Source organism: Molossus molossus, unplaced genomic scaffold, assembly GCF_014108415.1.
Source record: "Molossus molossus isolate mMolMol1 unplaced genomic scaffold, mMolMol1.p scaffold_m16_p_1, whole genome shotgun sequence".
NCBI lineage: Eukaryota > Metazoa > Chordata > Mammalia > Chiroptera > Molossidae > Molossus > Molossus molossus.
In genome coordinates, this window is record NW_023425344.1 from 213298686 (window position 1) to 213314787 (window position 16102).

General features: G+C 37.6%; 1 protein-coding gene across 1 annotated transcript in view; it reads left to right on the top strand.

Moving 5' to 3' along the window:
* The window catches only part of PSMA3 (proteasome 20S subunit alpha 3), a 28521-nt gene that overhangs the window by 3353 nt on the left and 9066 nt on the right, over positions 1-16102 (top strand). Inside the window, exons 3-5 of the mRNA XM_036254523.1 lie at positions 9950-10073; positions 13719-13820; positions 13904-13977. Of these exons, the coding sequence (XP_036110416.1) occupies positions 9950-10073; positions 13719-13820; positions 13904-13977 (300 nt within the window). The remainder of the gene's footprint in view (positions 1-9949; positions 10074-13718; positions 13821-13903; positions 13978-16102) is intronic.

Below are 16102 nucleotides of genomic sequence, written 5' to 3' on the forward strand. Positions count from 1 at the left end.
TGTTATTTTGGGTACAAAATAATATGTGCCCTAAAATAAACTCAATTTATTAGTTGTTTCCAGTTTTCTTTTTAGGCCAGATCTTTTTATGAGCTCTAGTCCTACATATCCAGTTGATTTCCAGTATTATCCCCATGGACATTTTACCATGTCTCAAATATAGTGTATAAAACCAAATTTATTATCATCTTTGCTAGCCCATTTCCTTTAAAACTTCTTGGTTTAGCCCTGGCCTGTGTGGCTCAGTTGGTTGGAGCATTGTCCCATGCACCAAAAGGTGGTAGTTGATTTCTGGTCAGGGCACATACCCAGGTCTCGGGTTTGATCCCAGGTTGGGGTGTGTGCAGGAGGCTGTTTTTTCCGCTCTCTCTAAAAAACAAACAAAACACAATAAAATTGTTTTAAAAAGTAATGAATAAATAACATTCTTGGTTTATATCATTGTTTTCCTTGGCCATTAGGTTTGTGACTTGTATTTGTGTTTTAAATGTCATATGCAGTTAGTCATGTGTTCCTCTCTGCAGGGATTGAACCAGGACCACACTGGTTAGGCTTAGCTCAGTTTTGTTTTTTGTTTGTTTTTAATCCTCACCCAAGGACATTTTTCCATCCATTTTCAGATAGAGTGGGAGGGAGGCAGGGAGAGAGAGAAACATCGATTGGTTGCCTCCCACTAGACCCCAACCAGGGTTGGGTATCAAACTGCAACCAAGGTGTCCTTGACTAGAGTTGAACCCGTGACTCTTTGGTTCATGTTGTTGCTCAAATTGCTGAGCCAAACCTTCCAGGGCTTAGCTCAGTTTTAAATAGCAGTGAAAGCTTTTGGAGTAGAGGTGGAGCAGAGAAATGTCTGTGGAGTTTCAGAAAAATCCACATGTAAATACTGAGTTTTTCACATTTCTTCCAGTACCTTTAATGTATAATAATGAAAGTTTCATGAGAACAGAGACTGTTATGTATCTTAGTATGTGCTAGCACCCAGCAATCCCTCAATAATTATTGAATGAATAAATAGATGGTCATTTTTTGGGGCCATCTTCTGAGTGGTAGAAAGAAGGTATGTGAATTTCTAATGGTTTATGAAATATTTAAAAATTTTTGCCTTGGCCTGTTTGCTCAGTGGTTAGAGCATCAGCCTGCGGACCAGAGAGTCCTGGGTTCAGTTCCCACTAAGGGTATGTGCCTCGGTTGCAGTTTCTTCTGGGCAATGGTTGGGGTAGTGTGGGTGGCAACTACTTGATGTGTCTCTCTCACATCAATGTTTCTTTCTCTCTCTCTCCCTCTTCCTCTCTCTCAAAAATTAATAAAGGAAAAAAAAATATTTAAAAATTTTTGAACAAAGGTACGTTTTAAGTCCTCTTACAGGATTTGAAACAAAGCTAGTTTATTTTGTGTGTAAATGTTGTATTAAACATACTGGTATTTACAAGCTGTTGGTATCTGATACTATAAAAGAAGTACAGCTGTTAAGAATTTAGGCTAAAATGTATTTGTCATTGTATACAAAGCCTGATAGAGTTCAGAAAAGAGTCAAATTCAAGAAGAAGTTGACACTTTTTCTTTTGTTGATAAAGGAAGATTGGCTCTTAGACCAGGGAGCTGGAGAAAGACTTGAGGAAGTTACTTTTTTCCTCCTTTGCGTTCTTGTACTTTTATTCATGTAAAAAACTGGTAAGAGAAGTATTGACCAAGAACAACTGGAAATACATTTTGAAATGATCTGTAACCCAGAAAATAGAGGCTAGACTAGGGATCTGTGTATCTTAGTAATTTGTTTTCTATTTAGTATTTCTTTTTTTTTTTCTCACCCGAGGATATTTTTCCATTTATCATTAGATAGAATGGGAGGGAGGGAGAGACAGAGAGACAAAAACATCAGTACGATAGAGCCACATCTACTGGCTGCCTCCTGCACGACCGGACCAGGGCTGAGGACGAACTGCAACTGAAGTACGCGCCCTTAATCGGAATTGAACCCACAGCTCATTGGTCCGCAGGCCGACGCTCTAACTGCTGACCCAAGCCAGCCAGGGCAGTTTAGAATTTCTAAATATGGTTTAAAATAATTTCATTTAAGTAAAATTGGAATTTTAAAAATGAAATTTTTGCTGTATAAAGAAAAAATACAGAAAGTTCTTCTCTTAAATGGATCTATATAACTGATATGATAGAATATTGGATGAGGATCACAAGATGTGAATTTTCCACCCTGGCCGGGTAGCTTATTTGGTTAGAGCAGTGGTTCTCAACCTTCCTAATGCCGTGACCCTTTAATCCAGTTCCTCATGTTGTGGTGACTCCCAACCATAAAATTATTTTTGTTGCTACTTCATAACTGTAATTTTGCTACTGTTAAGAATTGCCATCAGAAATATGTGTCTTCTGATGGTCTTAGGTGACCCCAAAGGGGTTGTGACCCACAAGTTGAGAACCACTGGGTTAGAGCATCGTCCCTATATGTCAAGGTTGCAGGTTAGAGCTATAGTCTGGTTGCACATACAAGAAGCAACCAGGGAATGCATAAATATGTGGAACATCAAACTGGTATTTCTCTCTCTCTCCCTTCCTTTCTCTAAAAAGCAATAAATTAAAAAAGAATTCTTTGAAAAACAAGATGTGCCCTGGCTGGTTTGGCTCAGCTGTTAGAACGTTGGCCCTTGGACCAGTGAGTCATGGGTTCGATTCTGGTCAAGGGCATGTACCTAGGTTGCTGTTTGCCCCCAGCCCTGGTCGGGGTCATGCAGTATGCATCTAGTCGATGTCTTTCTCTCGCTCCCTCTGTTTTACTCTATCTGAAGATAAATAGAAGAATATCCTTGGGTGAGGATTAAGAAAAAAGAAAGAAAAAACAAAATGTGAATTTTTCTCTCAGCTCCTATTTAATAGTGACATTATATAGGGTTTCCCTATTTAGTCTTCTGAATGTTGGGTATAGACACCTACCCTAACTAATTCATTTACCTGACAATAATAATGAAATATATGTAAAATTATATGAAAACTCCTTTAAGTGCTGTGTGTGCACAAAAGTGGAAATTAGAAATATTATATTGTATATTAAGTTTCTTAAGAGTCTGGCATATAAACTAATAGTTAGAAAACATTTAATTTAATTTAATATATTGATTTAAGATTATGTTCCTGCATTTAATAATGACCAGTTTTTTTTAAAGAAATAAATTTAATCTTGGGAATTCAAAAGTCAAATGTTTTTGAGTACCTGTTGAATAGAGGAACTACCAAATTAATTAATGACATGTAAGTTCATATTAAAAGCACTGTATTACAATATGTTTACCTTGATCACAATTTTATAAAACTATGATCCTAGAAGGTAATATGCAAGACTCAAATTCTAATCTTCCCCTTTTGCCTTATTGAGGAATCATGATATGAAGGGAAGATTGTGAAATATAACATAAGGATTAGATTGTTTAGAACAAAAATGTAGGACCCCTTTATACTTGTAAAAAAAAAAAAAAAATCACAAGACCTCAGATAGCATTTTTTTTTTTCTTTTTTCTTTGTTTTTGTTACAGATGTTTCTCCTTTTTTCCCCATTGACACCCTCCTTCCCATTCCCCCTGCCCCCAATCCCAACTTTGTTGTCTATATCCATTGGTCATGCATACATACATATAAGTTCTGTGGTTTATCTCTCCCCCCTCCAACCCCCCTCCTCTGAGGCTTGTCATTCTGTACCCCACCTCTATGTCACTGGGTCAGTTTTGTTTATCAGTTTGTTTAGTTCATTATATTCCACAAATAAGTGAGATCATGTGATGTTTGTTCTCTGCTTGGCTTATTTCACTTAGCATAATACTCTCCAGGTTCTTTCATGCCATCTCAAAGGATAAGAGATCTTTCTTTCGTGCAGCTGAATAGTATTCCATTGTGTACATGTACCACAGCTTTTTTATCCACTCATCTACTGATGGACACTTGGGTTGTTTCCAGATCTTAGCTATTGTAAATAGTGCTGCTATGAACATAGGGGTACATATATTCTTTCTGATTGGTGTTTCAGGTTTCTTAGGGTATATTCCTAGAAGTGGGATCACTGGGTCAAATGGCAGTTCAATTTTTAACTTTCTTTTTACTTATCTTTATTGTTGAATATATTACAGATATTTCTTATTTTTTTCCCATTGACCCCTTCCTCCCCGCTCCTGCCCCCCTCCTGCCTTTTCCCACCCTGTTGTCTGTGTCCATTGGTTGTGCATACATGCATATAAGTTCTTTGGTTTATTTCTTCCCACTTGCCAAACCCCCTTCCCTTTGAGGTTTGTCAGTCGAGCAACCAATTTGTACTTCTTATTCCCTTCACCTTTTTCACCCATTCCCCCAATCCCCCTCCTATCTGGCAACCAACAAAATGTTCTCTGTATCTCTGAGAATGTTTTTATTCTGCTTGTTCATTTTGTTTGTAGATTCAATTGTCGATAGATATGTATTCATTGCCATTTTGTTTGTTCATATTTTTTATCTTTTTCTTCAAGACCCTTCAACATTTCATATAATACTGGTTTGGTGGTGATGAACTCTTCTACCTTTTTCTTGTCTGGGAAACTCTTCATATGACCATCGATTCTAAATGACAGCTTTGCAGGATAGAGTAATCTTGGTTGTAGGTTCTTGCTTTTCATCACTTTGAATATTTCTTGCCACTCCCTTCTGGCCTGCAAAGTTTCTTTTGAGAAATCAGCTAACAGTCTAATGGGGGCTCCTTTGTAGGTAACTAACTGCTTCTCTCTTGCTGCTTTTAAGAGTCTCTCTTTGTCTTGAACCTTTTGTATTTTGATGATGATATGTCTTGGTGTGGGCCTCTTGGGGTTCACCTTGTTGGGACTCTGTACTTCCTGGATTTGTATGACTGTTTTCTTCACCAAGTGAGGGAAATTTTCTGCCATTATTGTTTCAAATAGGTTTTCAACTTCTTGTTCTCTCTCTTCTCCTTCTGGCACCTCCAAGATGCGAATGTTGTCACGCTTGAAGTTGTCCCAGAGGCTCCTTACACTATCCTCATTTTTTTGTATTTTTTTTTTCTTTTTGCTCTTCTGATTGGGTGTTTTTTTGTTTTCTTATATTCCAAATTGATGGTTTGCTTCTTGGCTTTACCTACTCTACTATTGAATCTGTGTAAATTATTCTTTATTTCAGTTAGTACCTCCTTCATTTCTGACTGTGCATCTTTCATTTCTGACTGGTCCCTTTTTATGCTCTTGAGGCCCTCACTGAGTTCTCTGAGTTTCTCACTAAGTTCATTGAGCATCCTTATAAGCACTATTTTGAACTCAGCATGTGTTAGATTGCTTATCTCCATTTCACTTAGTTCTTTTCCTGGAGTTTTATTCTGTTCTTTCATTTGGGACCTGTTTCTTTGTTTCCTCATTATGGCAGCCTCCCTGTGTTTGTTTCTATGTATTACTTAACGAGAGGTATGGGGCTAGCTGAGACCGGATACTGCATGTTTGAAAGAATTTAGGAAAACCAGAAGCAGAATTCAAGATAGGCCAGTCCACCCTGGCTGGTTTGGCTCAGCTGGGAGAGCATCAGCCTGTGGTCCAGAGAGACTTGGGTTCGGTTCCCGCTAAGGGCACGTACATCTGTTGCAGTTTGTCCCCGGCCCTGGTTTGGTCATGCGGGTGGCAGCCACTCCATGTGTCCCTTTCACATCGATGTCTCTCTCTCTCTCTCTCTCTCCCCCCCTCTCTCTCCCTCCCTCCCTCCCTCCCTCCCACTCTATCTGAACAAGAAATGAAAAAATGTCCTCAAGTGAGGATTAAAAAAAACTAAAATTGTTTAAAAAAAAAAGACAGGCCAATCATATGGTAAAGCAACTGGCAACAGTTTGGATGGGCCTGAAAACTGGGTGGGGCTGGGCCTCCAAATCACCAGGGCGGGGCAACCAGTGTGAGCCAGGTTGCTGGAGTCCCAGATGTGGAGGCCCTCTGCCGGCCTTGTGGGAGAAGGGCTCACTAAAGGAACAAAGGCCCCTGTCCAGGAGAAAGATGCCTCTCCAGCCCTTGCCCCAATGGGAAACAACTCACTTCTTCCCTGTATGTCTCTGGTACCTTTTGAGCTGCCTCCCCCACTCTAGAGCTCAGAGGGAGCAAGTCCGAGTAAGTCCATGAGTGGGCCCTTTAAGAGGAGCTGCCTGGCCCTGGCCGGTTTGGGTCAGCGGTTAGAGCATCAGCCTGTGGTCAAGAGAGACCCGATTCAGTTCCTGCTAAGGGCACGTACCTCAGTTGCAGTTTGACCTCGTCCCTGGTTGGTTGTGCGAGTGGCAGCCACTCGATGTGTTCTTTTTACGTCGGATGTGCCTCTCTCTCTCTCTCTCCCCCCTCTTCCCACTCTACCAAAAAAAAAAATGAAGACTGTCCTTGGGTGAAGATTAAAAAAAAAGGAGCTGCCTGGGGCTCCAGCCACCTCAGCCTCCCTGAGCCTCAGTTCCCACAGGTTTTTCCAGCCAGAAGTTATGGGACTTCTCTTCCTGGCACAGGAACCCTGAGCAGGGCGCCTGGTATGGGACGGGGACCCCTCAGTCCTCAGGGCAGACCTTCCCAGCTGAGGTTATCCTCCTAATTTTTATCTGCCACACGTGGGTGTGGGACCAGTCCGTCTGCCTCCACCCCTCCTACCAGTCTCGATGGGGCTGCTGCTTTAATTCTGTAGTTGTAGGACTTCCATTCAGCTTGATTTCGAGTGGTTTAGAATGATGGTTGTTTTGTAGTTTAGTTGTAACTTTGATGTGGTTGTGGGAGGACGCGATACCGTGGTTACCTACACCGCTATCTTGACCAGAAGTCTCAATTTTTAACTTTTTGAGGTAACATCATAGTGTTTTCCACAGTGGCTGCACTAATCTGCATTCTCACCAGCAGTGTACTAGAGTCCCCTTTTCTCCACACACTCGCCAACACTTGTTTGATGATTTGTTGATGGCTCAGAGAACATTTTTTATGTAGGCTATAGGATCTATCGATATTTTACTGTGACCTCAAAGGTCTTTTATTTATGCAGGTTATTGGTCCTATTAATATTTACCATGTTAGATTTAAAAACAAAATATAAAATACTCATTCAAAATAATAATAAACACTTGCATGTTAACATAATTTAAATTAATATTACTAGAAATATTTAATATTAGTAACATTTTTAATAAAAAATAACTTTATCCAAGATGTAGAAAAAAATGTAGTGAGAAGAGTGGCATTGTATTACATTTCTGTAAATCTCAGTAGTTAATTGAAACTTAATAAAAGACATTCTCATATCTGCTTCTGCTTCATTGTTACTTTTATTGAATCATGTAAAGGAAATCAGGCTTCATGCAGGAATGCAGTTGGAAAAGTGAGGAGTATTTTAATAGCCTTTTCAGATAGTTATAGATGTTCTATAATACCACACCAAAACTAGACAAATTGTAATTTCTTACAAGTTTTTTTTAGAGTGTGGTGTCTAAAAATTTACTAATAAACTTTTTGAACTTGGAAATTAAAATCTGTTGGGTTGTCTTGAACTTTGGATGTTTTACCCATGCATGATTTGTAACATTATGAATTGGTCTTTTGGAAAATATTGGTTCACTGAGTTACAACAGATCTTTCAGATTTGACATACTTGTTATAAACTATCAGAAACATTACACTTGTTAATATTACCATCGACCTGATCATAAAAGTTTGTAAGAATTGGGAAACAAGCTCACAGGCGTGAATATGTTTTCCAAAATTCCAATTTATGCTTGAAAACATGAATTTTATCACAATAAAATACAGTCATTTGTTTTCCTTAAAGTGACAGGCTCACTTGTTCATTGTAGAAAAAAAAAATTGCCTTATACCTAAGTGTAAATAACCATAGTTTGTCTGATGTTCATTGAAGGTAAAAACAGGTGGTCCATGAGAAAATTCACAACTCAAAACAGTTTCTCCAGTGCTTGTTCCTTAGGCAACTATCATATTTTGATGTACAACAGAAGTACTCTGAGTACTTCTATTTCAGTATAATAATAAAAAGACAGGTACTTAATAGTTGTCATCTAATAAAATTAATCACTGCTTTGTCAAGAGATTAAGCTAAAAGTTGCTTTTTTTTAACTGTGAGAGCATAGCAGTAAAGAATATGATTAGTATAAGTTTACTACTACCATTTGTTGTTATTACCTTGATTTGTTTTAACGTGCCAGCAGTTTTATCCACGAGTGTTTCTGTACTGTAGCATAGTACAAATGTCTACACAGTGGAAAAGGCAAATGATGTCTTTATATTTTTATGAACATAATTTAGACCTCACAGATCCCCTTGTAAGGGTCTCAGGGATCCCCAGGGGGTTCGGGTTCACAGACAACACTTTTGAGATCTTTTAGTTTAGAATAAAGAATTGTTCAGTGAGGAAGATGATGACTTGGAATGAGTAAGAAGGCTACCTGAGGCTGAAGAATTTAAGTGAGTTTCCCAAAGTTTGTAAAAATTTATTTAAATATGCAGTGGTGAGGAGGAAGTGTATTCTAACACCCAGGGCAACCTCAATGACTTAGCAAAAATGAACATAAGGTGTTTGAGGGATGACACTGAGGTTGAATTTAAGAGAACACTGGATATTAAATAGGAAATTGAATGGGCTTTGATGGGCTTTGCAGATTCTCAAGATTTTTGAAAGGTGAGCCAAGGAGTTAAAACTTGAAAGGGAAGCCACTGAAGATACCTGAAGTGTGGGGGCAGCAGTGTCTGAAATTCTTTGCACTGTGTGTATGTGGTTCTGTTCATTTTTCTGGTTGTTTATAATCAGAATTCCCTTTATTAAAAGGATTAGAAGAATAAAGTAATTAGTGTATTTTCATATTAAAATGGCAACATATAGTTTCTCCACATTTCACTTAAGAGGTTACTTCAAGATCTGTTTTGTTTTAAACAGTTGTCCAAACATATTTTATTCTTTTTATATACTTATTATAAGCAATGCATGGTTAATGCAGAAAAAGCTAATGAACAAATAAGAAGAATTATAATCTTTTTACCCAAATTAGTCAACTTTCTAGCTTGTATATAGCCTGTCTCTTCTATGCATATTATGTACCATTTTTAATGGATATAAATTTAGTCAACATTTGTTATATATAATACGGTTATATGCCAGACACTGTGCCATTTTGTACATATTTTTTTAAATTCTTTTTTTGTGGCCTGGCTGGTTTGGCTCAGCGGTTAGAGCATAGGTCCATGGACCAAAGACTCCCGGTTTCAATTCCGGTCAAGGGCACGTAGTAGTACCTCAGTTGTGGTTTGGTCCCTAAGCCTGGTTGGGGTCTTGCAGGAGGCAACCAGTCAATGTTTCGTTTTCTCTCCCCTCCTCTTTCCCTCCCACTCTTTCCGAAGATAAATGAAAAAGTATCCTCAGGTGAGGATTTAAAAAAGGAAAAAAATTCTTTTTTGTTCATTCTCGCCTGAGGATATTTTCTCCATTGATTTTTAGAGAGTGTGGAAGGGAGTTGGGGGCGCAGGGGTGGAGACATCAACATAGATATGAGACACATTGATTGGTTGCCTCCTGCATGCACTGGGACCGGGGCTAGGGATCAAACCTGCAACCAAGGTATGTGCCCTTGACTGGGAATCAAACCCAGGACCCTTTGGTGTATGGGCCAATGCCCTAACCACTGGACCACATTGGCCAGGGCCATTTTATACATACTCTGTTAGCATTTTTTTTCATTTGTGTTAATATCCTTTTATGTCATAATAGATTTTTTTTTGGTCACATGATATCCATTTATATATATACAATTTACTGTATTTTAGGTAGTTTCCCCTTTCTACTTTTCAAATGTATTTGTTTTAAAGTACTTATCATGCTTTAAAAAAATCAAATGTTACCTATTTTTGTGTTTTATTTATGAAGTTTATTTTCATTAAAAAAATTGATTTTCTTCTGCTTGTTTCAGTACAGCTATTGGAATCAGATGTAAAGATGGCGTTGTCTTTGGGGTAGAAAAATTAGTCCTTTCTAAACTTTATGAAGAAGGGTCCAACAAACGACTTTTTAATGTTGATCGGCATGTTGGAATGGTAAGGTCCCATTTAAAAATGTTCTTTTTTGCCTTGTCCAATTTCTTGTAAAGTTACTGATTGAACATATTAAAATGTAATTATAAGAACCCATTTATTACTTTAGCATTGAGGCAGAAACAGATTAGAAAGCAGCCACAGAAGTAATCACAGAGAGTTTCTAGTTTGTGAACAGTTCTCATAACTTGATTGGAAGTAAATATGAAAAACCAAATTGCCTTAAGAAAAGCAGAAGGGGAGAGTGGTGAGAAGTATGTATAGAAAAGAGATGTTAGCCCGGCTGGTGTGGCTCAGTGGTTGAGCATTGACCCGTGCACCAAGAGGTTGCTGGTTTGATTCCCAGTCAGGGCACATGCCCAGGTTGTGGGCCCAATCCCCAGTGAGGGGCATGCAGGAGGTGGCTAATCAATGTTCTCTCTCATTGATGTTTCTACCTCTCTCTCCAAAAATCAATAAAGAAAAAAATTTTTTTTTAAAGAAAGAGATAGTAACCCGGCTGGTGTGGCCCAGTGGATTGAGCGTCATCCCCTGGACTGAGAGGTCCTGGTCCTGGTTCAATTTCTGGTTAGGGCACATGCCCCCAGGTTTCAGGGACAATCCCCAGTAGGGGGTGTGCAGGAGACAGCCAATTGGTGTTTCTCTCTTACATCGATGTTTCTCTCCCTTTCCAAAACATCGATAAAAACATTTATAGCCCTAGTCGGTTTGGTTCAGCGGTTAGAGTGTCGGCCTGTGGTCCTGAGAGACCCGGGTTCGGTTCCCGCTAAGGGCGCGTACCTCGGTTGCAGTTTGTCCCCGGCCCTGGTCGGTTGTGCGGGTGGCAGCCACTCTATGTGTTCCTTTCACATCCATGTTTCTCTCTCTCTCTCTCTGTTCCTCTCTCTCCCTCCCACTCTACCTGAACAAAAAAAATGGAAAAATGTCCTCGGGTGAGGATAAAAAATAAAAATAAAAAATAAAAAAACATTTATAAAAAGAAAGAAAGAAAAGGAGATATTGGCAGCATAGATCACTGATGAAGGCATATTCTTGAGAGACAAAGAATCTTTAGGTTTTTGTATCCCTTGCGAGGATCACTGTCATACTGAAGATATTATCATGTAAAGAATACCTTTATAGTAAGGTGGAGCATCAGGAAAGAATGTTTAATGAAAGGAAAAGTGAACATATCCTTTTTAATAGTTTCATAGGCATCACTGATTTAAATTATTTCATGCAGCTGGTTTCTTGAATGACTGCATTGCACAGTTGCAAGGCATGTCATAAATACGTTACTGGTGTATATTTGTGTCATCCTATATGTTAGACTTTCTTCAGTAAGAACAATCTAAAAAAGGAAAATAAAGGATTCTAACCCTGCTTACTGAAAAGGCTAGGAAGAAAAGAGAAAGCCTTTCTGCTAGGTGCTATGCTAGAGGCTCTATAAATTATCTCATTTAATCCTGACGAATCAGTGATGAAAGTACATAATGCTAATCCCATTTTTACAGATGAGAAAACAGACCTCTACAGCTGGTCAAGATATAAACTGAGATTCAGACTTTTGAGTTTGCATGGCCTACATGTTACTCCAGAACTCATTCTGCAGCATGAGATCCTATAGAACACACTCTCCTGTAAGCTTTGGTATTTCCAAATGAGATATGTACACACAAACACAAAAAAGACTAGTAAATATAACCAGTAAACTGAAAAGCTACAAATAAATATATATTTTTTTGCCTCTTCAATCTTTATTTTTTCTGAACATATTTTCTCTCCTGAACAAATGTATTATTGCCAATGAAACTGATATGTTTTGATGACACTTGCCATACTGCAATCTAGCTGATAGGAGGGGAACTAGTGAATTAGGCATTCTTTCACTTTTTAAAAATCACTTTAGGTAGGGGTATTTAAAAAAAATAATATATGCATATAGGCACTTTGGTGATAGAAAAATTGTTCTAGAATTTTCAAAAATTTACCAAATGTTATTTAAAGCCAGGAAACTGATGGCATTCCTTATAGCGAGAAATTGGCAAAATACTGGACATTGAAGATATTTAGGAACAATGAAGGATTAATGTTTTGTTTCCACAATTGTCATCTTCAAGTGATTTGAGAATTTTAAGACTTTATAATAAGTTTTCTCCAAACCAATAGATGATTTAAATGGTGACATTTACTGGCTGGGTAACCTTGGGAAAGTCACTTTAAACACTAGTTTTCTCATCTGCAAAACTATAGTGGTAATAGTACCTACTTCATACAGTTGTTGACATTATTAAAAATAATTATGTAAAATGCTTATTAGCATGTAATGAGTAATCAATATGCATTAGGAATTTTCATCATTGTTACTATTAGTAGGAAGAAGTAGATAAAAGGCTATTAAAAATTCTGATACCACTTCTCAATTCTGCAGATTTCCTAAACAAGCTGTTTCTAGATTTTCTTGGTTCCTAGTAACCCTAATTTTTTTTTCCCATGGCTTCCCTAGGCCAAAAAAATACAGCGGTTCTATTTATTATGTATTTGGGTCCAAACAATTTAGTGTTTATATCCTAAAAACTAAGTAGCTATAAAAAAATGCACATAAAGTAAAAGAAATATATTTTTACTTTTACAATCACAATTAATGTGTACTGTACTACTTCTAAACTTTGCAATCAGGTTACATGATGCCCTTCTCATTTCCTGTTCCACATTAATTTTTACACAGTACTTATTTTATTTTATTTTTTTTTTATCCTCACCCGAGGACATTTTTCCATTTTTTGTTCAGATAGAGTGGGAGGGAGAGAGAGGAACAGAGAGAGAGAGAAGCATCGACATGAAAGGGACACATCGAGTGGCTGCCACCCGCACGACCAACCAGGGCCGGGGACAAACTGCAACCGAGGTACATGCCCTTAGCGGGAACCGAACCCGGGTCTCTCCGGACCGCAGGCCGACGCTCTAACCGCTGAGCCAAACCGGCCAGGGCCACAGTACTTATTTTTATCACAGCAACCTTTCTCAGTGATATGATGTATTGAAAGAAGTGTAGAATGATCTGATGTTGAAACTGTGAAACGCTTCAACAAATGTTTCCCTCAAACTTAATGTCCCACAACTCTTTGAGTTCTTTACAGTGCTGTAGACTGTCTCGGTACATGGTTTTGGTAATTTCACTTGTAAGCCACGAATCTTAGAAGATAATGTGGTTTGTCACATTTTGGTTCGGCACTGCAACTTATTAGTCAGTAGGCTGAAAAAGACTTGAGGTTGTGATGTCTAGACCAAAACTTTTAATAACTTTTTGAACATAGAACTACTTTAAATTAAAAAAAATCAGTCCTTACCAAGACCAAAAGTTTTATTTGTTTTGTTTTATTGTTTATAATGAAGTGGTAAATAGGGAGACATGGAGGATTGATTATAGAAATATTTTTTCTGAATGTGATCATTGGACAGGGAATAAAGTCAAACTAGGTAAATTTCTAAATTGCAGTCCCATACCCAAGCATCAAAATGCCAGAATGCCTTATGAAGACCTTTAAGCCAAAAAAACTTATTATTAATGGCAATGCTTGTTAAATGTTTTTAAAGCCTACAGTAATTACATACTTTACTTGATTTATGCTAGGTGTATCTATTAAATTGGTACTTACTTTATTTCAGGCAGTAGCAGGTTTGTTGGCAGATGCTCGTTCTTTAGCAGACATCGCAAGAGAAGAAGCTTCCAACTTTAGATCTAACTTTGGCTATAACATTCCACTAAAAGTAAGTTGATAACATGGTGAGGAAGCTTTTGAACAGTAATAGAAGTTTACTAATAAGCTCTTCTGTTTTCCTCCCCTCCCCAGCATCTTGCAGACAGAGTGGCCATGTATGTACATGCATATACACTCTACAGTGCTGTCAGACCTTTTGGCTGCAGGTATGAAATTTTCTAAGAATATTCAGTCAGATCTGTACTGTGTGTTTTCCCCAGCATTTTAGCCTTTTATACCCTTAAAATGTGAACTATTACTAAGAAGCATTAGGGCAGTGATTAAATACAACAGTGTACATAAAAATAAAAAATTTGACTAGTGGAAAACACTATATATAGAGACTTAAACTGAAGATAAAACATAAAACTTACAGTAATATTAATATGACTGTGATCAGTTCTCTGGAGGAAGGTAGTCTGGTCTAAAGGAACAAATTTCTAGTTGCAAGATAAATAAGTCCTAGGGATGTAATGTACAACCTGATGACTATAGTTAGGATATAAAGGAAAGTTACATTCTATGACTTCTCATCATAGGAGAACATTTTTTTCTGTTTGTTTATATAAGATGATGGGTGTTAACTAAACATATTGTGGTAGTCATTTCACAGTATTTTGTAAATCAAACCATCATGCTGTACATCTAAAACTTTGATACAGCGATATATGTCAATTATTTTTCAATAAAACAAAGAAACATTCTATGATGTTAGACCCTGACATTCTCAGGAAACTTCAAACTGATACTCCCTGTTGTCATTATTAGGTAGCCAAGCCAGCTATACTGACATCTTATTGTTCTCATTAATTTCCATCTGTATACTTTAAGCAGTTACGTAAAATGCTCTTAAATGGGAGTTTTTTTTAGCAGTCAGTAATGAATGCATACAAAATTACATTCCAAGTCCCTGTTAGTCTCAGTTTCTTACTGTTGTTAAGGTGGAATGCTTGTATTTTTATTTTTGGGGAAAGCTAGAACTCAGTTGCATCAAAACCTAGAGTAAGTATTCAGATACGGCTTGGTTGTAAATATTCAGATATGGCTTCTCAGAGATCTGTCATGATTCTAGATTTCCCTCAAATAAAAAGACATATTTAGTTTATAACTTTTAAAAAATAAACAAGTCAATCATATTAAAATAAACATTTACTAGTCCTGAGTGCTTGCCACTGTTAAAGGTTATAGAAAGTTTATTAGCTTTAGTCCTACCTTTGAGTTGTTTATAATCACCATATTTGAATTACTGAGGGGGACAGATATTAGCGAAAACCTGAGTATTATTCTACTGGCAATAGGTTAGACATGTGGATTTTTTTTATATTAGCTGTTCTTAAGGTTCTCACTTAAATTACAGCTTTCAGACTTCATAGAATACCTTTCATTTTTAACCTTTCAACTGAGCTCTTAATTAATCAGTTCTATTTTTAAGGGAGTGAGAATAGTGGAGAGGAGAAAACTTTTCAAGTGAAGATTGAGCATATACCATGAGTTAGTTATAGATGGATGGGAGGGCACAAAGATAAGTAAGTCACCATTAATACAGTTTTAGAGGTGGTAATGATAAAGGTATGTGTGTACTGAGTATAATGGGGCACCAGTTAGGGAACGGCTTTTTTCTAGAGTTGGCAAGGAAAGGAGGAGGTGAGATGTAGGGGGATTGATAAGGGTATTTCAAGCAAAGGGACTGGTAGGAAATTACCTGGGCATTTCAGGTAATGCAGAGGAGTCAAGTATACTTGGTTTGTAACCCTAAGATTTACATGCTAATGAAGATGTAGGGAGTGTCCAGATAATACAGAAGTCTGCTCCATACTAAGAAAACATTGAAGGGTTTTAAAATAATGATAATCAGTTATATATTCTGAAATTAGGTCTCATAGCCATGTGGTATGGAAGGGAATGATGGTAGGGTAGGGGTGGGAATTGGACTGGTGGCTGTCCATTTCAGTACATGAAATGGTACATATGAGGCTGGTTTCTTTTCTACTTAAAAGAAATCACAATTTCAGAAAATCAGTGATTCACATGATAGTTTAATAGTCTAATTTGTTAAGCATATAAAAATGCATTGAACTAATTTGGATTATTGCAGAAAAATAACTAGAGGAATGTATGTGTGTGTGTGTGTGTGGGGGGGGGGGTGAGCCAAAAAAGAATGAAGGGTGGAACAAGAGTTTGAGGTAGATTCAGTGTATTCACATCGGGAATTTTGTCATCCTGGTTTTTTTCATATTTATGTTTTTACCTGTGGGGCCCTCTTACTAGTTTTCCATCTATGTCATTACTTCT